The 24,497-nt window shown below is 53.7% G+C and overlaps 1 protein-coding gene and 1 long non-coding RNA gene across 4 annotated transcripts in view; both read right to left on the minus strand.

Annotated features, from left to right (window-relative positions):
- Nucleotides 1-15,475, minus strand: part of PAPLN (papilin, proteoglycan like sulfated glycoprotein) — a 40,641-nt gene extending 25,166 nt beyond the window's left edge. Inside the window, exons 1-6 of one of the 3 annotated variants that reach the window (XM_009211903.4) lie at nt 14,070-15,475; nt 10,270-10,570; nt 5,253-5,368; nt 4,321-4,381; nt 3,826-3,928; nt 285-415 (exon numbers count right to left, since the gene is read on the minus strand). In XM_009211903.4, the coding sequence (XP_009210167.2) occupies nt 285-415; nt 3,826-3,928; nt 4,321-4,381; nt 5,253-5,368; nt 10,270-10,323 (465 nt within the window). In that variant the 5' untranslated portion in view covers nt 10,324-10,570; nt 14,070-15,475. Of the gene's footprint in view, nt 1-284; nt 416-3,825; nt 3,929-4,320; nt 4,382-5,252; nt 5,369-10,269; nt 10,571-12,443; nt 12,648-14,069 lie in introns of those variants that run through there. The other 2 variants (XM_009211905.4, XM_031668004.1) reach the window with 2 other exon arrangements.
- Nucleotides 15,476-17,352: 1,877 nt separating this feature from the next.
- LOC108586910 lies at nt 17,353-23,118 on the minus strand. Its single transcript, XR_001904912.3, has 2 exons — nt 21,860-23,118; nt 17,353-17,831 (listed from the first exon to the last, which is right to left on the minus strand). It is a non-coding gene; the product is annotated as an uncharacterized LOC108586910 (long non-coding RNA).
- Nucleotides 23,119-24,497: the final 1,379 nt, after the last annotated feature.

Consider the following 24,497-nt stretch of genomic DNA (forward strand, 5'->3'; position numbering starts at 1 on the left):
GCGGCTGTCCCTGTTGTTTTTCTGAACTCGGTTTTAGCCGGATTTCTGCCACCCAGAGGGTTTCTCTTATTGTAGGGCTAGCATTCTCCAAGAATGAAGGTGAGGGGCCATAGGGCATCTGTGATGCCTGCAAGGTACCCTAGGAGCTGGGCTTGGTGTTCTGGTAACTTGAGAAGACACCAAGCTCATGGCAGCTACCTGGGCCTGTGGGTGATGGACAGGGAAACACCCGCACTGAGCCCCCAGGCAGCCCGGAGGCAGGGAGGGGCTGGGGGACCACTCACCCGGCAGCTGCCATCCACACAGACATCCCTCTTGCCAGGCTCGCAGGGCGTCCCGTCGACCACAGCCTCCCTGTGCTTGTAGTAGAAGTTCTCCCCCTTGGGAATGCAGTTCAGTTCACACTTGTTTGGGGCTGGGGTGGGCAGGAAGGCAAGACTGAGATCCTGAGGTTGGATGACGCCCCTCCCCAGGGCCCAAGGCCTACCCTAGCAACAGGAAAGCATGGGTCAGAAAGCCCTGCAGCAGCCCCCACCCAAAGAGAAGGGGCCGTCTCCCTGAATCTATCGCACCTCTAAGGATCAAGTCGAAGAAAAGTCCCAGGATAAAGAAAAAGCAAAGTACTTAAAGAAGTCTATCTCAGCATTGTTTACCACAGCTGACCGGGATAAGGAAAAAGCAAAGCACTTAAAGAAGTCCATCTCAGCATTATTTACCACAGCTGACCAGGATAAGGAAAAAGCAAAGTACTTAAAGAAGTCTACCTCAGCATTATTTACCACAGCTGAGGTGGTTACAACAGGCTATTTGTTTTGTTTTGTTTTGTTTTTTTGAGATGGAGTCTCACTCTTATTGCCCAGGCTGGAGTGCAGTGGCACGATCTCGGCTCACTGTAACCTCCGCCTTCCTAGTTCAAGCGATTCTCCTGCCTCATCCCCCCCAGTAGCTGGGACTACAGGCACGCGCCACCACACCCGGCTAAGTTTCATACTTTTAGTAGAGATGGGGTGTCACCATGTTGGGCAGGCTGGTTTTGAACTCCTGACCTCAGGTGATCTGCCTGCCCCAGCCTCCCAAAGTGCTGGGATTACAGGTGTGAGCCACTGTGCCCGGCCATAACAAGCTACTCTTTAAACAAATTATCAATGGAATATTACACCTGCTGACTATGAAGTTGCAAATGATGATTGTGAAAACTATATGGTGTGGGAAGATGCTTAAAACACATAATGCAAAACGGTGATTAATATGCAATAATTACAAATATGTAAGTGTATATGGAGAGAATGATGTGAAAGGGGCTAAGATGAAATGCTAACAGTGATCTTGTGAAAGGGGCAGGATGAGGGTAACTTTTTCCTGGTTTTAATGTTTTTCAGATGGGATCTCACTCTGTCTCCCAGGCTGGAATGCAGAGGCACGATCAAAGCTCACAGCAGCCTCCACCTCCCAGACTCAAGTGGTCCTCCAGCCTCAGTCTCTCGAATAGTTGGGACTATAGGCACATGCCACCATACCCAGCTATTTTTTTAAATTTTTTTTGTGGAGACAGGGTCTTACTACGGTGCCCAGGCTAGTTTAAAACTCCTGGGCTCAAATGATCCTGCCTCAGCCTTCCAAAGAACCAGGATTACAGGCAGGAGCCACTGAAACTGGCCTGGTTTTAATTTTTTTCTTTTGGAGACAAGATCTCACTCTGTCATCCCGGCTGGAGTGCAGTGGTGTGCTCTTGGCTCACTGCAGCCTCAACTTCCTGGCCTCAAGTGATCCTCCCACCTCAGCTTCTTGAACAGCTGGGACTACATGTGTGTGCCACCATGCCTAGCTAATCTTTGTATGCCTGGCTAATCTTTGTATTTTTGGTAGAGATGGGGTTTCACCACATTGCCCAGGCTTGTCTCAAATTCCTGGACTCAAGTGATCGTTCTGCCTCAGCTTCCCAAAGTGCTGGGATTACGGGCACGAGCCACTGCATCCAACCTTAATTTTTATATTTATCTAAATATATACACATTTTAAAACAACCCAAAAGTACAAACAGGATTATAATCATCTCCACACCATGGAAGGTATCCCTCTACTATCTTTTTACACTTTCCTCTGTGTTCCAATTTTTCTATCATGTGAATATACTCAAATTATTCTTGACATGTGTCCACTTCAGGATCCAGAGGGAATATTGAAAGCTAGAGTCCCACTGGGCCACGCCCGCAGCCACGATCCCCACCACACACCACAGAGGAGATGAGACTCCCACTGGGCCACGCCCACAGCCACGATCCCCACCACACACACAACACGGGATGGACTCCACCTGGTACGCCAATGCGATCCACCACGGATGTAAGGACTCCCACTTCAGATGATGGCAGCCCGCCGTACGATCCACTGCCGCGAGGGATATGGGACTCCGCTGGATGCGTACAGTAGATCCACCGCCTGGGATATGGGACTCCACTGGGCCACGCCACAGTAGATCCCACCACACACACACCGCGGGATGTGGGACTCCCACTGGAATACAGCCGGTCCACAACGCACCCCACCCACACATGCACAGGATACGAGTGCTCATTGATCTGGAATTCAGAGTGCCACGGGGTCTCCAGAGGTCATGCGCAGCAAGCAGGGAAAATGAACACTCAGAAGACTTGTCTTGGGGAATCTTCTGATTCATCTAAAATGCTTAATGACATACCTATTGGTGCTTACGTGGGTGTTTTTTTCCTGAACTGTATTTATCTAAAAAGTAATGACTTATACCCTCCTCAGAGGTACTCAGACCATCTCCTCTGGCCCCCGGATCCTTGGTAAATGAAGTCTTGGTGTACCAAGTCCCTTCCAGCCCCTCCTGCAGGATGACCGGGGGGCACCACTCCTACTGCTCCTGGGGCTCCCCACATCCGTCTCCGTGTGACAGGAGGAACGCTTCCCATAGCAGACTGAGCAAGAACAGGGCTCAAAATGGTATAGACACACCATAGCTCCGTTTGAAAATATACACACATAAGGGGAGAAAGGATGGAAAGACCTCAAAATAGCTGCCATTGTGTTGCCACGGGCATGCGCTGGGGGCAGCGGGGGTGACTGGTGATTGATTCATTATGGGTTGATCGATGGGGTATTTGACAAATGCTGGCTCTGGCAGCACATATACTAAAATTGGAATGATACAGGGATTAGCACAGCCCCTGACCCCTGAGGAGGTATGGTGTGCAAATTCATGAAGCATTCCATATTTTTTTAAAAAAATTATCTGGGAGGCTGAGGTGGAAGGATTGACTGAGCTTGGGAGTTCGAGGCTGCCCAGCTGACAATGCACTGCTGCACTCAAGCCTGGGTGAGAGCCTATCTTAAAAAAAAAAGAAAAGAAAAGAAAGAAAGGAAAGGAAGAACAGGAGAGAAAGAGAGAATGAGAGAAAGAAAAAAAGAAAAGAACAAAAAGAAAAAAAATAAAGAAAAAGTAAGACCTCTTGTTCTCTCACGAGGGACCTCTGCAGACCCTCTCCTCCCCAAAGGTGGGTCCTGTGGTCTAGAAGATTCCCTGTACATTGCGAGCCACCGCGCCCAGTCAAAAAAAAAATTGGCCGGGTACAGTGGCTCACGCCTGCAATCCCAGCACTCTGGGAGGTCGCTGCGGGCGGATCCCTTGAGCCTAGGAGTTCAAGACCAGCCTGGGCAACACAGCGAGACTGTCTCTAATATACGTGTGTGTGTGTATATATACATATATATGAAAACGCCTCTATAATACGGCAATAGGAACTGTGGCATCAATGTATGGATACAAGAGGCCCCCGAGAGAGGGGTCCCGGCCGCGCTCACCGCCGTAGTAGGGCAGCCACCGGTACCGCCGCCCCTGGAACTCAGCTCCGTCGAACTCCGCGCACTGCTCGGCCCGGAAGTCCCGGGCGCCATCGGGGCAGCTCTGCGGGGCAGAGGGAAGTCGGGGTCCAGGAGGCGGAGTCCGAGGTCCGCCCACCTCCCTCCCCGCCCTGTCCCCGCCGCCCGCCCCAGCCCAGGGAGCCCAGGAATCTCCCTCGCCTGCCCAGTCCGAGCCGCTGGAGGTGGAGTCTGCCCCCCAGACCCCCGGACTCCTGTGCGCGCCCCTCCATGGTGCTCTAGGCTGTGGAGGACAAGGCCAGTCCCCGGGGGCAGGGTGAGGAACGGGCTCCCACGCAGCCCTGCTGTGGATTGGCAGGAGGACCCCAGGCTGGGCCAACCGAGCAGCCCCCGGCCAGAGGCGGGCATCCCTGTGGGGACGTCGGCCGGGAGGGGTTGGGGTAGCTGGTGCCCTCGCCCGCGCCCCGTGGGCTTTACCTCAGTGCGACAAGAGCGGTGGCTCCGGGCGGGGCCCACGCAGCTGGCGCCTCCATCTCTCCTGCGGGACCAGAGCACCGGGAGGACCCGGACCGAGACCCAACGTCCCCACCCCCGTGCTGGGGCTCCCTGCAGGCCCCAACTTCTGCGGGGCTCTCCAGTGGGAGCAGCAAGGTGAGAGGGTGCCCCCCCGACCCCATGCCATAAATCCCCTGGCGGGGCGTGAGCGACCCGTGTTGGTACTTGGGAGAAGCGGGACTCAGAGCCCTACCCGCCCTGTAATTTGAATTTAAGGCGGGACCACTCCACTGCCTCTTGCGGCAGATTCCCAGAGAACACTCTGCATGAGATGTAATACCCACCCGCCTGGCACAGCCATCCTGCGATCTAAGCAGGACATCAGTATAAGGCTTTTAGGATCATTCCTGGTCTCTCATTCCCCCTCACACAGGGTTCTCAGGAACAACCCCTATACTGGGACAGAGGCACCTCACTACCCCTTCTGTACCCCACCTTCTCCACTGACCCTGCCAGAGTGCAGCACACACAGCAAGCACTTAATAAATCGCTTGAAATGGGGAACATCTATACTTGGCAAAGAAGCCACAGGAATTGGGAATTGCCGGTTGAAGATTGTTTATTGGTTCCACCAAAATTGACTGCACCTGCCATAGGGCAGGCAGGTGCAGCATCAGGAGCTGGAGACCAGGGGCAGCAGGCAGCACGTGTGCTCCAGCTCAGAGTGGAAGGCCCTGGGAAATGGTTTGATTTCCTGTGCTGAACTGATGCTGCTTCCAGAATGAATCTGCTGCTTGGTGGGTTCTGCTGATGTGGCCAGTGCTAGCCTAGGCCGCGACTGCCTAGCCTACCACCCAGAAGCCAGCATCCCCTGCTCCTGCTTTAACAAGCCGGCCCATTTTCGTCTCTCCTACCTCTGGGAGTAGCAGGGGCGCTCCCGGAAACTGACGCCCCCTCCACAGGTCCGGGTGCAGGGGCTCCATTGGCCCCAGGGTCCCCAGGTGTCACTCTGCCGCCTCACCTTGGGAGCCTGCAGAAGACAGGACCATGTATCAGCAGTGCCCACTCAGAGCCTGAGCCCAGAGGCCCCTCCAAAGGATGCTCCGCCTAAAAACACTCCCTCATCCATCAAGGAGCCTGGGATTCTCCCTTCCAGGGCCCGCCTTTAGGACTCAGCAACACCGCTGGGCACCCCAAAACATATTCCTTTTCAGAATTAGCCTGCTTTCCTCATAAGCAGCTGAAAGCCAGGCCTGGAGGGCAGGAGCAGGAGCAGCTGGGAAGGGTTTGGAGTTTCAGGGACCACTGCGGGGAGGAACCCTACAGCCAGGGGCAGTTTGCGGGTCCAGGCATTTGTGGGTTAACTGTGATGTAGGGGATGGGGCTCTAAAAGGAAATAAAGGGAAGCAGCATGGGGGGATCCTGCTAATCTGGCAGAGACTCCCAGGGGTACCCCAATATTCATCCCCTCTACCCATTGTGAGAGAACCCTTGAAAACTTGACTCAGCTGGGTACTTGGCTGCCCAAAATTTTTTAAAAAAATACACTTTCTAGACTTCCTGCAGCTAACTGTGGCTACATCACTTAGTTCTCATCAGTAAGATGTAAATACAAGTGTTGGGCAGCTGCTGCTAGTAATCTCCTTAAGAGAGAGGCTGCATGAGCCTTTGTCCTTTTCTCCTTCCTCCTGTACTCTTTCAGGCTGTCTGGAAAGCAGATGTGATGGCTGGAGTTGGAGCAGCCTTTTAGACTGTGAGGTAACTTGGAAATAGAGGCTTCAAACAGTGAAGCAAAGATAGAAAGACTCTAGAGCCTGGAGGATTTTGTGCAACAGAATAGCCCCAGACTTCTGACCCCTGGGTGTTTATATGAGAGAGGAATCATGTCTGTCTTATTGAAGAACTGCTATTTGAGACTGTACACAGGATTATAATCCTAGCAGATACATTTTCCCACCAGAAAGACTGGACCTTGGCCGGGCGCGGTGGCTCAAGCTTGTAATCCCAGCACTTTGGGAGGCCGAGACGGGCGGATCACGAGGTCAGGAGATCGAGACTATCCTGGCTAACACGGTGAAACCCCGTCTCTACTAAAAAATACAAAAAACTAGCCGGGCGAGGTGGCGGGCGCCTGTAGTCCCAGCTACTCTGGAGGCTGAGGCAGGAGAATGGCGTAAACCCGGGAGGCGGAGCTTGCAGTGAGCTGAGATCCGGCCACAGCACTCTAGCCGGGGCAACAGCGCACGCCCCCGTCAAAAAAAAAAAAAGAAAGACTGGACCTCTTGTAGCTGGCATCAGGAATCCACATGCAACACACACATTATCTCATTTCATCCTCACAACAACCCAACAGACCCCATTGCATGAATAAGAAAAGTGAGGCAGAGAGAGGAAGCCACAGAGGAAGTGGGCACAGGAGCCGGCCAGTCTCACTACAGGCCTCTGCTCCCCTGCCGGGGCTGTGCCCCCACCCACTTGGGGGAATCAAATGAGATGCTAGATGATTCCCTGCAGGGTTGGACAGGGATTAGATGTAACTTCACAATTTTGCCAGGAGGCATACGGTGTACATGCAAACATTTGCTGGAAGGGGACTTTCTTTTAGGGTATCACCAGAAAAGGCTCTCAAGGAAATCAGAGAAAGAGCTCAGTGGTCACATAGAAAAGCGGCTGGGCGCAGTGGCTCACTCCTATAATCCCAGCACTTTGGTCTCAAAAAAAGAAAAGCAGGCTCTTCCTTTCATGGTGATCCCTAAGCAGCTTCGCTGGATCTCAGGTGAGGAAGGAGGTTTACTCATCTCTGGTGCCAAACATCTAGTTATCCTTGTCTTATAACAAAACCCAGAACCCTGAGGCAGAACCAGCCATGCACAGACCACGCTAAGCTTGCCGAACCACACACACCAGCAAGAAGGACGGGCTGGCCGGATGAAAGATCTTAGCTTTCACTTTGTAAAATCATCTACTCCTTCAAGTCTAACTTGAACACAAATCTCTAAGCTTTCGAAACCGGTGAGCCAAAACATCAAAGTGTTCTCTCAATGAAAGTTAAACTGAAATTTACTTGGATCAAGTTTCTGTTTCACAAGGAAGATGCTGAGTGTTGAGCGTGAAGGGTGACGTTCCAGAGACAGCCTGCGGCCCCAGCTGGGATTCTGGCACCCGCCCCCCACGCACAGCCTCAGCCCACATTTTAAGTATTCAGGAGACGTCTTTAGGGGTGGCTGCTTTCTTAGCTGCTGGCCTGGGCCTGGTTGTCAATTACCCTCTGACCAAGGCCTGTTTGGATGTCTGTCTTGGCTCCTTGGCACAGCAGCCAGCAAAATCCACCCTTCCCCGGAGCTGGGCTGGACATACTGGTGTGGCCAAGGCAACGAGGGGTACCCCTGCAATGGAGCCACCGCCTGGCCATGAGGATAAGGCGGGGGCAGGACTGGTCTGAACAAGGGCCCCCTAAGAGACGTGCTGTTTCCAGAATGCCCTCTTGCCTCCTGTGCCCAGCCCCTGTGAGACAGGTGTCCACTAGCCAAGAGCCCTAGTCCATCCATCCCATTCTAGAACCGTGCTCTGTCCACGCACTCCACACTGTCTCTCCAAGGAAGGAAAGCACCTTCAGCCACAGGCAGCATGAGCACACTGTTGCTCTGTAATTACCCAAACCATGAACTGCCCGACGTGGTGTGAAGCCGGAATGAGCTGATCCAGCCAGCCTCACCTGGGGCCTGCCCTCACCTGTCTCATGCTGCTCTAGGCGCCCCGCCCATGCCTCCTTCAACTCCCACCTGGAGCCACTCAGGGGTCCCCTTTCCTGCTGCACTGTTTCCAGGGGAATCAAGTGCCCAATGTGCGTGTGTGTGTGAGAGACAGAATGCATGCACACCCGCGTGCAGGTGGGAGCAGAGGCTGAGGCCCAGGAGCACGCAGGCCACCGCCTTTATTCATCTGCTCATTCTGTTCAGGCTGACCGTTGGCAGCATAGGTGATCCAGAGAAGGTGCTCGGACTGGGTGGCTCCTGCCCCAGCCACGGAGGGAGGCAGTGGAGCTGTGAGCGGGGCCACACCCCTGCAGAGTCACAGACGGCAGGGAGAGAAGAATTATCCGCCCAGGCTGCACCCAGCCCCATCTGAGACTCACACTAGGAGGAGGCGGCAGCCGGATGAGGCTACTCAGCGCAGCCTTAAGGGAGAAGAGGTTTAAGAGAACCAAGGGCACTTTGGAAACCTTGATTTGTTTCATCTGCATGAAAACCTCTGGGGTGGGCATTATTACCCCAAATTAGAGCCGTCTAAGGCTTGATTATTTGCCTACGGTCATGCAGCTGTCAAGGTGGCTCTGGGATTTAATCCTGGGGCCTGGACACTGTCCTGGTGCCCCCTCCACCTGGGCTTTGGCCTTCATGCAGCTGGGCCACCAGCACGTGCTGAACGACCTGAGAGTGGCATTTAGGAAGCAAGGTTCATGGGGTGGCAGAGGGGACCGCGGGTAGCTGGCAGGTGGTCGAGAGGACATGAAAAAGGCTAGCTCTGGCCCACCCTCCACTCCAGCTGTGGCATATGTTGGGTTCACAGGGCTCTTGAAGTGCCCAGTCCCATCTATGGGACCCACTTCTAGTGGGAGAAGTGCCCACTGCCATCTGTCCTGCCTGCCCCACACAGCCCTGCAGAGGAGTCCTTCTTAGCCTCCACCCACAGACGCCAGACGTGGCATTTCCCCCTGAACTCCTCAAGGCAGAAAACAGTTTGGGTCCTTTCTCAGGGATCCTTCCTCTCTCACCTCCTACCTGCCTCACACAGGGGTGGGCAGGGCTGTGGCTCACCCTGGGAGATTTCTCCTGGGGCAGGACAGGGCCCAGCTGACTCTGCGGCTTCTATTCTGCCAGGCACCGAGCCAGGGCAGTACCCAGCTCTGCAGACCCTCTCCTCCCCAAAGATGGGGCCTGTGGTCTAGAAGATTCCTTGTACATCCTCAAGACCCAGGGACCTTCTCCAGAGAGCCCTGGCCTTTGGGCCCCTGTTAATGAAACAGCAACTCTGACCACCAGCCAGCTTCCTGTGTCCACTGTCTTAATTCGCAGTCTAATACGGTAGTCACTAGCCGCATGTGACTGTTTAAATTAATTATGGCCAGGCGCGGTGGCACATGCCTGGAGTCCCAGCTACCTGGGAGGCTGAAGCAGAAGAATTGCTTGAACTCAGGAGGTGGAGGTTACAGTGAGTGGAAATCATGCCAGTACACTCCAGCCTAGGTGACAGAGTGAGACTCTGTCTCAAAAATAAATAAGTATTTTAAAAATTTAAAAATAAATTTAATTAAAGTCAAGTAAAATTAAAACTCACTTCACCCACTTTCAAGTGTTCAATGGACCTAGGGGCTACCTGTTGGACAGCAGAGAAACAGGACATTTCCGCCATCTTAGAAGGTTCCATAGGACAGCCCTGCTCTAGGTGCTACCCCAAGAGGAAAGCAAATGACTGGCACCCCAAACCTCTAGGTCCAAACACCCCAGCTTAGGGGAAACTGTGGCTCCAGGCAGAAGACAGGTGTCTGGTGGGATGGGCCACCCAGCCCTGCACCTTGACTGGTTCCAGCATTGCCCCCACCTGTCCTTCCACCTTGGAAAACCACCTGGGGGAGGGGGTTCTGCAGCACTGGCGGGGACTCCATGGAGTGCTCCCACCACCTTCTGAAGGAGGGAAGCCCTGAGAAGGTGCCATTCCTACAAACTGCGCCCTGCAGCCTGACGGGCCGTTCTGAGCACCCTGGCCAGCCGGCTTCAAGGGCCCAGCCCTTTCTGAGGGAGCTCAGCGGCGCGGGCTCGCCTCCTCCCAGCCCATCGTCCCTTTTCTAGGGACGCTGCCTGCGGGCCCGCGCGTCCCCGTCCCCGCCTCCCCTGCAGGGTCTTCCCGGGGGCCGGGCAGGGCCGCACTCACCGAGGACCCGGGCGCTGGAGCCAGCAGCAGCGGCAGGAGCAGGAGCAGCCGCATCTCAGCCTGCAGGAGACGCAGCGGGTTAGAGCGGCCCGGGGCTCCAGCAGCTGTCCTGGGCGCGGGCGCGAGTGTGTGGGCTTGTCGCTCCCTGTGGCCCACAAGTGACCAGGAGACCCGCAACGGGACCGCCGGGCGCGCCTCGGTGCACCGCAGAGAACACAGCGTGCGGGCGCCTCGCCGGACAGCTCAACGTGTGAGCGAGAAACGAACGGCCCATCCGCAACTGGCAGAAGTTCAAGAACAACTTGTTTCAGGGTTCCAGAGGGATAAAAAAAGAGAGAGCAATTAAAAATACTTATATGTGGTTGAAAAACAAGGAGTTCAGAATCCGAGTAATTAGACTCACTATTTTAATTCAGCAAGGTTCCTTTTAAAAAAGCTATTACATCAGATGTTTAAAAACTCCTAATATAGGCTAAAAAAAATCAAGTCTCTGAAGACACTTTGAAAACTCAAATGTTCTAAAAATGTTAATTGTATCCCATTTAAAACCCAGGCCAGCATTTCTCTGCACAGGGAAGATCCATAAGCAGCCTCCATAACCAGCGTGTGTATGCAGTGCAGTGTGTGCGCCATGCAGTGTGTGGTGCAGCGTGTGCACAGTGCAGTGTGTGGTGCAGCGTGTGCGCCGTGCAGTGTGTGGTGCAGCATGTGTGCCCTGAAGGTGCAGTGTAGTGTGCAGTACAGTGTAGTGTGTGCTCAGGGCAGTGTGCAGTGCAGTGTGTGTGGAGTGTCTGTGGTTGGATGTGTGCGTGCATGGAATGTGCATGTGCAGTGTGCAGGGCGGGTCTATGTGCAGTCTGGTGTGTACTATTTGGTGCAGGTGTCCAGTCTGTATGTTCTGATTTTTTAAGGTATAAAATGACTTCTGCTTACAAGGATAAAACACAGCATACAGAAGCCAAGCTCAGCAGAAATGTAACCTGGCACATTGAACAATGTACACACTCGTTAATTTGGCACAGTGAGTCATTGAGTCATTATTCTTGTGGTCAAGTTCGAGATTCCTGGGGTTGGAGGGTGAGGGAGGGGAGTTGCTGCCAGGGCCCTGCCTCTGCTCTGTCGGGGGCAGTTCCCAGAGCAGGAGCCCCCTGCTAGGGCTAGGCTAGGCCTGCTAGGGCGGGCGAGGCTGAGGAAAATACGGGGGAAAGAAGAATTTTACTTGTAATTTCTCAGAACACCACCGCCTCCGCTGCAATTGCACTGAACTCCAAGCCCGTATCTGCCATTCCAAAGTCTGAAAAGTTCAGTTTTTTCGGTTCATTTGGTGGCAAACAACCCCTTCGACTCCAAGACCAGTCCGGGGTCTGGTCACGGAGCTGCTCCGAGGGCCGTGGAACTTGGACCTCTCCTGCCGCCCAAGGGCAAGGGCCAGGTGGTCCCGGGCACGCAGGGTGGGTGCCCTCAACGTGATGTTCCTGGGGAACGCGTCTGCCTTGGGCTAGGGCCGTAGGCGGCGGCCGGCACACAAGGGCGCAGAGGGCGGGAAGGCGGGTGGCCGCCGACCGAGCCTCCCCCTGCACGGTCCCCAGCCGACTTGGGGACCGCCGCAGTCCGCAGACGCCCGTCCCCGTGGCCCTCGCGCACGGCCCTCCTCTGCATCGGTCCCGCCCTGACCAGGCACCCCGCGTCCCCACCCCAGGAACTTGCCGCGCACCCCCAAGGCGGCGAGGCGCGGTTCCCACGGGAGGCCCGGGATGGCCGCGCAGGTGCCGGCAGCCGCAGGGGCTCCCGGACCCTCCAGGCCCGCGGCCCAGTGGCACCTCCCGGGAGGGGCGCGCAGTCTCCAGGGCCTCGCCTTCACCACGCACCCGGAGCGGCATCCGCATGAAGGAAGGAAGGTCCCATCGGGCGGAGGGTGGGCGCCGGGACCGCCCGGCACCAGCTCCCCGGCTCCCGGCATTTCCTTCCCTCCCGGCCGGAGGCGCGCGGTGCCGCGCGATGACCGTGCGCCCACCTCGGGAGAGCGAGCCGGGGCGGGGTCTCCTCTGCGGACCCCCACTTTCTCCGACATTCCAGTCGCCGTGAGCCAGGCAAGCAAATTCCTACAGAAGCCCCGGGGTGCGCCGCCCCCGCCTCTGGTCGCCCGCGGGCTTCCAGTCCCTCCGCCTCCCTACCTGTCTTCGCGGGCGCCGGGAGGCTGCACCCAGGGCCGCTCCGTCGGTGCCCGCCCAGGCCCAAGCCTGCGAGGTCGGCCGGCCGGCAAGGAACGCCCGCAGGGGTGGGACTTTCTCTCTCCGCAGCTGCCTGGCCTCATCCTCCACCCCGCCCGGTCTCCCTTACCCACCTCCAATCCCCGTGGGAGGACAGAGCCCTTGGGAGAGGCCCTCGTGGTGACTGGTGTTGCCCGGGGCCTCCACCCGCTTGGGTCTGTGCCAAGGCTTGGCTAATCCTCCACTCTGGTCACCCTATCTGTCCTGTCTTGGGTCAGCGCCAGTCGCCTCTCCAATCCCATTTCCCCTTGCCCAACCCTTCTAGCTTTGCCCTATCCGCTCCTCTTCATGCCGACCCTACACACAACACACCTCTGTGTCCAGCCACTTTCCTTCTCCTCCACCCCTGGACCCTATTCTTCAGCCACAACTGAGTTTCTCCACACACACTGCTGTTACCCATCTCCCAGCACCTTTTCTCACTCAGCATGCACCCTCCCAATCCCCTCTACCTCTCAAACCCCTACTCAGCCCTCAAAACCTTGGTCAAATGTCCCTTTCCTCTTTCTTTCCCTCCCTCACTTCCTTCCTCTTTTCTTTCTACTTTCCTCCCTCCCTTTCTTTTCTTTTTTTTTTTTTTTTTTTTTTTTTGAGACGGAGTCTCGCTCTGTCGCCCAGGCTGGAGTGCAGTGGTGCTATCTGGGCTCACTGCAAGCTCCGCCTCCCGGGTTCAGCCTCAGCCTCCTGAGCAGCTGGGACTACAGTCGCCCGCCACCACGCCTGGCGAATATTTTTGTATTTTGAGTAGAGATAGGGTTTCACTATGTTGGCCAGACTGGTCTCCAACTCCTGACTTCAGGTGATCCGCGCACCTCAGCCTCCCAAAGTGCTGGGATTACAGACGTCAGCCATCGCGCCCAGCCTTCTTCTTTTTTTAAATAGAAACAGGTCTCGCCATTTTGCCCAACCTGGTCTCGAACTCCTGAGCTCAAGCAGTCTTCCCACCATGGCCTCTCAAAGTGCCACTGTGCCCAGCATGTCACCTGCTTTCGAAGCCATCTCCACACCACACCAGGCCGATGGGGTGCATGTCCTGCCCCCTTGGTTTCTGTCCCTGTTGCTGTGGTTTGCTCAGCTGTGAATCCCGGAGGTCAGGGCCTGCCATGCAGCCCGACTTCCTGTGCCAGGGCACTCATTAGCATCAAGGCAGGGGCTCAACATGTGATCAACTTAATTTGTTTTCCTGGTTGTCCTTTTTCACAACCAAGACACTCTTTGCCTGCCATTCCTTTTTTGAAACTGGAATTCACTCATCTTTAGAAACTGGTCCTGGGCAGGAGGGAGGTTGGGGGAAGTTGGGGAGAGGTTGAGGTGGGGTGGCGAAGGCTGATCCCCTTCCCCACGCTCTCCTGCCTTCAGCCCCTTGCTGGCCCTGCCGCTTCTCCCTTGGCCTCATTTGGGCAAAGAGAAGTCACCAGTGGGAAGCTCAGCCCCGCTTCAGCCCCCCGATTCCTGCAGCTCCCTGTTTGGACAAAATGCTTATTAAAACATGGCCAGTTTAAATCAGTTTAAATCAGGCACATTTCTTACCTATCAATGGAGACAGGAGGAGCAGCAGCTGTAGCAGGGCCCCTGGAGGGTTGTGTGAATTCTTAAGCAAAGATAAAGCTTGGCAGAGAAAGGGGAGTGGAATCACGCAGCCTCTCTAAAAAGGAAAAGCACTTCTTCCATTCAACAAGCCCCGCTCCCTGCCCCCACCAGCTGGGACTTTTCTGAGCTTGGTCAAAGGTCCTCTGTCAAGTGGGAGGAAAATGCTTCTCCCGCTGCAGAGTGGGGGAATCTGAGGCCCAAGGAGCTCACTTTCCTGCTGTGTCCCTGCTTTTCCTATGATCCTTTCTTCTCAGACACCCAGGGCTGTGATTACTTACACCTCACCCCAGCTGCAAAGAGGACCCAGAGGTTGGGAGGCAGAACCCACACGCACTGGTAAGGGGCTGTCTTAGACCCACCAGCCAGGCCCTACCAATTACTGGCTTGGGCGGGAATTTCTCTGTAAGCCTCATTTCTCCTCTGCCTACCTCACAAAGATGTGGTGAACAGAACTGATGCATTACAATAGGGTGGTTTAGAAAGAATAGTCCAGGAAAAAGTGTAAGACCTTCCTTCCCATTGTCAAGTCCCCTCTGCACTGGCCCTGTGCCACTCACTGGCTGCACCTGAGACCCCCTTGCCTTGGGGGTTTGGGGAAGCCTGGGGCGGAGGCAGACCTGCACTGGAAGGCTGCTCTGCTTCTCATTGTATGTGCACTTGGGCAGGTCAGGTCACCTCCTTAAGCCACAACTTGCTCACTTGAGACTCATACAGCAGGTGGTGGAGTGGGGAACCTCCTACTTCCATAAAATTCCTACTAGATGCTGAATAAAAGTTCTGATCTGGGCACAGTGGCTCATGCCTGGAATCCTAACACTTTGAGAGGCTGAGGAGGGAGGATTGCTTAAGTCCAGGAGTTCATAACTAGCCAGGGCAACACAGTGAAACCCCCCATCTCTACAACGTTTTTTTAATTAGCCAGGTATATGGTGGCAGTTGCCTGCAGTCCAAGCTAGGGGTCACCAATCCCCAGGCCGCGGACGGGTACCTGTCCATGGCCTGTTAGGAACGGGCACACAGCAGGAGGTGAGCAAGCATTACCGCCTGAGCTCCGCCTCCTGTCAGATCAGTGGCAGCATTAGATTTTCCACAGGAGCATGAACCCTATTGTGACCTACTCATGCAAGCCTTCTAGTTTGTGTGCTCCTTATGAGAATCTAATGCCTGATGATCTGAACAGAATGAGGCTTTAGACTGTAACAGTTTCATCCTGAAACCATCCCACCCCGCCCCCAGATCTGAAAAAATTCTCTACCATAAAACTGGTCCCTGGTGCCAAAAAGGTTGGGGAATGCTGGCCAAGCTACTTGGGAGGCTGAGGCAGAAGGATCAATTGAGCCTGGGATGTGGAGGCTGCAGTGAGCTATGATTGCATCACTGAACTCCAGCCTGGGCAGCAGAGGGAGACCCTGTCTCTAAAAAATTTTTTGTTAAATTTCTCTGTCCCATGCTCCCCCTATGTGTATCCTCAGTTCTCTACATTTTCATCATCTCTGCAGATTGCAGATCTAAGGCTGAGGCTAAGAAAGAAGTGGCCAGATCTCTTTGTGTGGTTGGGTTGGGATGGAAGGCTGGAGAGAAGAAAGAGGGCAAAATGCCAAGAGCCTCCAGGCTCCCAGGATTCACCTCCTCCAGGAAGCCTCCCTGTACATCTGCCTCTGTGCTCCCACTGGTGCCGGGCTTTGCCCTAGCACTTTCCTTTTTTTTTTTTTTTTTTTAGGAAGACGCGGCCTCCCGCTTCCCCCCCCGGGGTGGGGTGGGGCCAGATCTCAGCTCACTGCAAGCTCCGCCTCCCGGGTTTACGCCATTCTCCTGCCTCAGCCTCCCGAGTAGCTGGGACTACAGGCGCCCGCCACCGCGCCTGGCTAGTTTTTTTTTTTTTGTATTTTTTAGTAGAGACGGGGTTTCACCGTGTTAGCCAGGATGGTCTCGATCTCCTGACCTCGTGATCCACCCGTCTCGGCCTCCCAAAGTGCTGGGATTATAGGCTTGAGCCACTGCGCCCGGCCTGCCCTAGCACTTTCAAACTACTGCAGTGATACAGTTGTTTATCTTTCTCTCTCATAATTGTGAACATTGCAAGGGCAGAGATCCATTTTCATGTTATACCCTGTACCAGAGGTTCGTGGCAGGCCTGAAGGTTTGCCTCAGGAGAGGGGCTATGAGAAGTGTAGCTGGTGACCAGCCTCCAGTGGCTGCACTCAGCCCCACACCACGTTCTGAAGGCTCCCCCTGCACCTCCTCCTCCCCGCAGTTTAACTTCACAGACGCTCCCCTGTAGATCTCTCACACATGGAGTCCCATCTCGGCCTCGGCCTCAGAGGGCCTGAACCAACCCTCGGGGTTCTTGGTTGCACACCACACAAAAAGACTGAGTCAGCTTAATCAGGAGAGTTGCTTAGAGGAGGGGCGTTGGGAGATCGCAGATTGAAAGGAGGGCTGAAGAATCAGGCATGGGCATGGGCTGAACCCCTGACAATGTCCTAGTTGTGGTCCAGGAGCAGTTCCAGTCAGGATCTATGTTGCCCTTCGGCTGCACGCCGAACTCGTGTCACCACCACTTTTAGGCAATGCTGACACATGCCATCCCTAGAAGAAACCCTGAAGGGTCCTCGTAGACTCACCCCCCACAGGAACATGCCTGTACCCTGATGGCCAGGACCTGAGAAACAAGAATTGGCAGGGTCCCCAGGTGGAAGTTCAGATGGCAGCTGCCCCAGAAAACGCATGTCCACCAGGACAGGGTATTTGTTGAACTCCCACTGAACTGAATTTAGAGGATGTTGCTTCCCTCTTCCTTCATTTGGAGGTTGTTCATCCAAATATCTGAGTGCCTACGCCGTGCTAGAAGCTGGGAGAGACTTGTCCAGTGGTGGCAACCATTTACGCTTCAGCTCGCTGCAGAGGCAGCACTGCTCTGCAGGTGGATTCCTTCTCACAGTGTTTGGTGTAGGTGCTCCCACCATGGCTATTTTCAGGCTACCAAGACGTGGAGTTGGGAAGAGATGCAATCGCCTCTCCCAGGCGTGGGCTCCAGCACACTAGGTCTGCTCTCAGGGAGTTTACAGTCTAGTGGGGACTTGCATTCTAGTGCTGTGTGTGTCAGTTTAGATTAAACTGAATTTTACAATCAGAGTATTCAAACATTTTTACTATAAAAGTCATAGAACTGATGCCACAGCCCACTAGGAATCCAAAAGGAAAAAAGACAACACACTCCACATCTGAGGCTGTCTGCGTTTATTTCTCTAACTTCTCCCCGCCCCCCAATACATATATTCACTTCCCTTAATACAGTCATTCAAATGCTGGGAACAGCGGGAAGGCGAGGGTCAAAACTCCACTCCGTGCTGTGCTTCTAGATGCCACCTCAACCTTCCTTTCCCCATCACGTTGCCATATCCCAGTCAGCTCTTCGAAGCGCCATGCCAGACCACCGGAGTGGGAATCCAGGGCTCAGTGTGTCTGGCAAGTGGCTGTCAGGAGAGAAGCCACCTGGCCTTTGGAGGGGAGTTTTACCCTTAAAGCTGAGGCAGAAATACACAATAGCTCCTCCCACCCTTCCCGCAGACAAGAGGGCCATCCAGAGGGAAAGAACAGGAATTCCTGGGATGTTTCCTCAGTGACATCGGGCCCACGCTGACTCGGATCCCGGAAAGGGCACTGGGATGTGGGAGAGGCTGTGTGGAGGCAGGACAGCGCCTGGGGAAGGAGAGCAAAGACAGTGGGAAAGGAAGGGGCTTTCCAATGCTGATTCTGACTAGATCCCAGCCAGCAGCTCCAGCGGGCACAGCTCTCGTCCCCTCTGCCCACAGGGGAACACAAACTCTGACCACAGGGACCCCAACCACGGCCTCCTTTGGAGAAGCTGGTTGAGACATTAAGGGAGCTGCTGTGAGGAACCCACCCTCATTTCCCAAAGGGGAGAGCAACTCCTGGCCCAGACCCCACAAAGGTCGGTGTAAGGCGTGGAGCCCGCTCAAGAGCACAGGCCTGGAGGGTGCGCCAGGCCTCGAAGCTCCAGGTGGGCACCCCAGCCTCCCAGGCAAGCCTGGTGTCCTGTGGCCGCGTGGTGGCCCCATGGATGGTTGCAGAGGGCAGCAAGTCCCTTTTCTCTTGTGACGGATCCTGTGAGCCAGGCTCCGTGGTCCCTGGTGCTGTCCCCGGGGGGCTGTCATGGAGAGGGGCCCTGGATTAGTAGCCCCAGAGGCCAGCAGTCAAAGCCGTTTAGATCCTTTCCTCTTGGTCTCGCCCTCCACCATGCTCCTGGGGCACTTCTCATCTACCCTGTGGCTTCAGCCTCTGTACCTGAATGGTTCTCAGCCCAGACACTGAGAGACAGCCTGTGTCTCGGGCCAAAGACCTGGAAACAACCCAGAGGTCAGTGGGCCAGCACCTCGTAATCCTAAAACAAGACTTCCCTGAAGCTGAAGGGAGGGGAAATAACTTTTTTCTTTTTTTTTTGGCAGTGCTTCTCTAGCTCTCATTTCTGTGGGGACCTGTTATCCTAGACCCCTGCTTTATAGTATAATGCCACGGAAAGATGTACAGACACAAAACTGGGTCTAAGCTCTTTATTTTTACAGCTTTCATATCACTGTAATTCCATATATCTAGGTCCCGATCCCTTATCAGAAACTCTTGGGGTCAAACGTGTTTCAGAATTGAGAATTTTCCAGGTTTTAGCAGTTACTAAACTGCATATTATATAATACTCCCAGCAGGTTGGAAGCCCTCTTTTCACGATCTTGGCTCACCGCAACCTCTGCCTCCTGGGTTCAAGCGATTCTCCCGCCTCAGCCTCCCCAGTAGCTGGGATTACAAACACACGTCACCATGCTCAGCCAATTTTTGTATTTTTAGTAGAGACAGGGTTGCACCATGTTGGCCACGCTGGTCTCGAACTCCTGACCTCAGGTGATCTGCCCACCTTGGCCTCCCAAAGTTCTGGGATTACAGGCACGAGCCACCGTGCTTGGCCAGAAGCTCTCTCTCTTTTGTTTTGTTTTGTTTTGTTTTTTGAGATGGAGTTTTGCTCTGTTGCCCAGTCTGGAGTACAATGGTGTGATCTTGGCTTACTGCAACCTCCACCTCCTGGGTTCAAGCGATTCTCCTGCCTCAGCCTCCCGAGTAGCTGGGACTATAGGCGCATGCCACCACACCTGGCTAATTATTTTGTATTTTTAGTAGAGACGGGATTTCACCATATTAGCCAGGATGGTCTCAATCTCCTGACCTCGTGATCCACCCGCCTTAGCCTCCCAAAGTGCTGGGATTACAGGCGTGAGCCACCGCGCCCGGCCACAAGCCCTCTTTAATCCAAATCAACGAGCAAAACAACCATACATACACACTCATAGCTCTGCTGCAAAACACAAATGTCCTCCTAAAGGGCATAAATCAAGACTCTAAATGGCCTCGCAGCAGTTCAGTCAGGTGTTATGGACAAATTTATAAGAAACCTTTCAGTTTTCAGAGCTTTGTAAATTTTGCACATTAAACACAATATAATGCAGAGCAGATGGGATTCAGATGAGCAGCATTTGCGTGATGTGGTGGGCGGGGTGGCCTACTGCAATCACGGCCTGGTGGTGCCGTGAATGTGGCCCAAGCTTGGGGGCAGGGAATACGGAGGCATGAAGCCTGGGCAGGCTTGGGTCTGCCACTCATTGGCTGTAACATCTCAGGCAAGCCAACCTTCCTGCATGGCAGTTTTCTCATTTTTAAAAGACAATAGATCGATGTAAATAAAAATAAATACAAAAATTGAAAATTCCCAGGAATCCACCACCCCTAACTCTGAGAACAAAGTGAGGCAGCAGAAAGCTGGAGGTGGTATACTCTCCGAAGGGGAGCGGCACACACCCGTGTCCACCAGGGCCTCCAGCACAGGCCTCCAGGCAGCACCGGCACTGAAAGGCAGACTGATGGGCTGTCCTGCTTGGCCAGAGCTGGGAGCTGAGGCCTGGCTGGTCAGTGTCTCTCGCACCAGTGCTTGTGACTTTAGGATCACAGGAAGACACTGAATAAATAAGACACAGGTCCTGGGAACATCAACTTTAAGATAAGGAGTGTGTATGGTGGTGTCAAATATTTTTGGTGATGGTTTATTATTATTTCTTTTTTGAGATGGAGTCTTGCTCTTATTGCCCAGGCTGGAGTGCAGTGGCACGATCTTGGCTCACTGCAACCTCCACCTCCCAGGTTCAAGTGATTCTCCTGCCTCAGCCTCCTGAGTAGCTGGGATTACAGGTGCCCGCCACCATGCCCAGCTAATTTTTGTACTTTTAGTACAGACGGGGTTTCGCCATGTTCGCTAGGCTGGTCTCGAACTCCTGACCTCAGGTGATCTGCCCGCCTTGGCCTCCCAAAGTGCTGGGATTACAAGCGTGAGCCACCGTGCCCAGCCGTTTTTTTTTTTTTTTTAATCTAGGCTTACTGCAAGCTCCACCTCCCGGGCTCATGCCATTCTCCTGCCTCAGCCTCCAGAGTAGCTGGGACTACAGGTGCCCACCACCACGCCTGGATAATTTTTTCTATTTTTTTTTTTTTTTTGAGACGGAGTCTCACTCTGTCACCCAGGCTGGAGTGCAGTGGCCAGATCTCAGCTCACTGCAAGCTCCACCTCCCGGGTTTACGCCATTCTCCTGCCTCAGCCTCCCGAGTAGCTGGAACTACAGGCGCCCGCCACCTCGCCCGGCTAGTTTTTTGTGTTTTTTGGTAGAGACGGGGTTTCACTGTGTTAGCCAGGATGGTCTCGATCTCCTGACCTCGTGATCTGCCCGCCTTGGCCTCCCAAAGTGCTGGGATTACAGGCTTGAGCCACCACGCCCAGCCTTTTTTTTTTTTTTAAACACTAAAACACGTCTACAACAATACGCATGAACCTCAAGGACTTTACGCTAAGTGAAATAAGCCGGTCACAGAAGAATGAACAGAAGAAAACTTTTGGTTTTGGTAAAACTCCAGAGAACTCTCCACCTGAGGCTGCCACCTTGGACGGTGTCCACACCTCTCAGTGTTTCCGTTCTCTGTCACTTGAGCAGCTTTAGTGAGAAAGTTGAGAGAGGTTGTCAGACTGCATTCCCAAGGCCCACTGAGACGAAGATTCGGTTCCACAGAAACAGGTCCAGTGCCCCCCTGTCCTGGACAGTGCTGGGGGCGCAGCCTCTCCCACTTACCTGCGGGCAGAGATGCTGGGAGAGCTCCTCCTCCTCCTCTGTAAAATGGGGCTAACAGGCCCTACCCATAGGGTGGGGTGAGGACAGGAGACAATGCCTGTGATGGGCTTGGCATAGTGTCTGTGGCATATTAAGGGGCACGCTCAAGGGACATTGGTTTTATGAGGCAGTGCCTTCCTCTGGGGCTTTTCTTGGTTAAATGCGGGGTATTAACAACCGCACTATTCTTTATCTCCCCTGCATCCCATGTGGTGGCATTGACCCAGGACAAACCCATACATTTCTCCAGATGTCACAATCGTGACCTGGGGGAGGAATCCTGTTTGGATTCATCCTGACCACCATTTATAAATTCAGGTCTCCTGTGGGGATGAGGCTGGCTGACTTCGGCTCCGCACTTAATAGCACAGCCTTGTAAATAGGGGCAAAAGCTGGTTAATGTTTGTTCTCACAACAATTCCCACACATCATTCTGCACGGACATCATTCTGCACGGAAATCCCCTCCGGTGGACCCCGCAGCCACCCCTACACTCCTTCATTGACTCACCATTTATTGAGCAACCGCCAGGAGTTTCAGAAACGGGACGGCGCTCAAGTTCCCTGGAGGGTCGGGCAGCGGCAAGGTGGCCCCTCGGTCTGTATTTGCCATCATTAGCTCCCGTTACCAGGCTCAGAGGCATCAGGGTGACCCAGGCATTTCCCTTTGCCTGTCCAGGGAGCCAGAGTCTGCAGACAACGGCGGGGCTCGCTCTGAGAGCAACAGAGGCAAGGGAAGGCTCGGGAATGCCAAACCACAGGGAAATGAGAGAATCGGGTCCCCAGCCCCTCCCAGCCTGGGATGGAATCCTCGGGCAAAGCAATCTGGCAAGGAAGGAGCCTGGAGTGAGGAAAATGCGCTGGAGATGGGCCCTGTCCAGGGAGCGAGGAGTGGAGGGAGGGGCTGCGGGAACATCTGGGTTGGCCAAGCTCCCAGTGGGGAGATGGGGCCAGACTTGTCTCCAGCACTGGGGCGGGCCAGGGGGCCCTCCGCGGGGTGGCGAGGCCTCACCCTCTTCCTCACCGCCATGGAGCACTGCCAGGAAGAGATAGGGTAAAGGAGCCCATCAGTTGGCTGGCAGAGCAGCGGGGCCCCAGGCAGGGTCTTGGTGGCACTCCAACTCTGTCTCAGACTTGGAATGGGCCTCCCTTCACAGGAATGTTTACCAAAGTATGTTTTGACTTAAAAACAAAAATCAATTCATGCAATAATTACCAAATACTTGGAGCATCTTGGGGAACCGTGTTATTACACATCTTTAATGAGAAAATTACATAATCACTTGTAACATGTCTATGCCTTTATCCATAGCGCAAGAGGGGAAAGAGGGAATTCTGGTCCTTGACAGCTGAGAAAACAGAGTCCCCAAAGGACGACCTGCCAGGTGTGGACAGGCAGAGAAGCCAGGTCCCTGTCTCCTCCCTCATGTGGGCTGCTCTGGCTCCGTCGCCATGGGCCCATCTGACACAATGGGGCACCCTGGCTCAGTGGGCAGCACCCTACATCGCCAGTGCAAACGGCCGGTGCCATCAACAGCACATTAACCCAGGCAGGCTGGCTTACTTTCAGGTCTGACAGAGGCCGAAGGATCTAAAACATCCTGGAATTAATTTCTGGACGCCCACAGAAGTTACCTGAGAGCCAGAGAAGCCACATTTACAAAACGTGAAACACTGGCCAGGCACAGTGGCTCCCGCCTGTAATCCCAGCACTTTGGGAGGCCGAGGCGCGCAGATCACCTGAGGTCAGGAGTTCAAGACCAGCCTGGCCAACGTGGTGAAACCTCGTCTCTACTACAAAAATTAGCTGGGTGTGCTGGCGGGCGCCTGTAATCTCAGCTACTCAGGATGCTGAGGCAGGAGAATTACTTGAGCCCAGGAGGCAGAGGTTGCAGTGAGCCGAGTTCACGCCATTGCACTCCAGCCTGGATGACAGAAGGAGACTCCATCTCGAAAAAAAAAACCATAAAAATAAAAATAAATAAACAAACAAACAAAAATGTGAAGCACTGGCTCAGCTCTCCCAGCCCCGGCCTAGGGGGCAGATATGAAATAAACCAAAGTGACGGCAGACACCGTTGCAACCAAGCATGGCCTCAGACTGTGCTTGGCCCTGTGCAGGTTCCCCAGATAAAAAGCCCCTCCCCTTCTGCTGGGATGTTCCAGTCCTCAAGCCTGGTGACATTTTAAACTAGATGACCTTGGAGCTGGGTGATTATAGAGAAGATCCCTGAACTGGGAGCTGGGGGAAAGGAAAGCTGGGTTAGGAGAAACCAAAACAAGGCCTCCCGAGCAGATGTCCCCTGAGGGAGGAGGAGGCATGGAAGCCATTTTTGACATTTCAGAAAATCTGAAGAACTCTCATATTCATGTATAAATTTATAAACTATACATCAATTATACATTTATAAATCATATACCTAGCCCACGTAAATTAAAACTCAGTTATCTCACTAAACAAGTTTAATACTATTTTATGACATATGTGGGTAAATCTGATTAGTAAACAGAAAAACCAGTTGTTACCTAGTAAGTCATAGGACAACATTTTTGAAAACCTGAATGCAAGATAACATTCCGAATTTCTCTCCTCGGTTTCTCATCGAGCATTTGAAAGACCACTATCTCTCCATCCCTGTATGGAGACCCACTAGCCCTGAAAGCACTCTCTTAAATTCAGGTATTTAAATGTGGCATCATGTTTATCTAGCTCCAAGTCTTGTTTCCCCTTTACATCATACATGTACCTGTATCCTTGAGTTTAGTCTACTACCGAGAAAACAACTCACAATCAGACTTTCGCCTACAGGTCCACCTTGAGGTATGCTATAGGTTTACTCCATAAGGATAAGAAAATCCTCTCCTCTTATGCACGAGAAATTGACCTTGGGTTATGTATAGTCTATATCAAATCCTATGCTATTAAAAAAAAAAAAAAAAAAGCAGGCCAGGCATGGTGGCTCATGCCTGTAATCCCAGCACTTTGGGAGGCCGAGTCAGGCAGATCACCTGAGGTCAGGAGTTCGAGACCAGTCTGGCCAACATGGTGAAACCCCATCTCTACTAAAAATACAAAAAAACCCACAAAAAACCATTAGCAGGGCGCGGTGTAATCCCAGCTACCCAGAAGGCTGAGGCAGGAGAATTGC

The sequence above is a fragment of the Papio anubis genome, chromosome 7 (assembly GCF_008728515.1).
Source record: "Papio anubis isolate 15944 chromosome 7, Panubis1.0, whole genome shotgun sequence".
In the NCBI taxonomy this organism is placed as follows: Eukaryota; Metazoa; Chordata; class Mammalia; order Primates; family Cercopithecidae; genus Papio; species Papio anubis.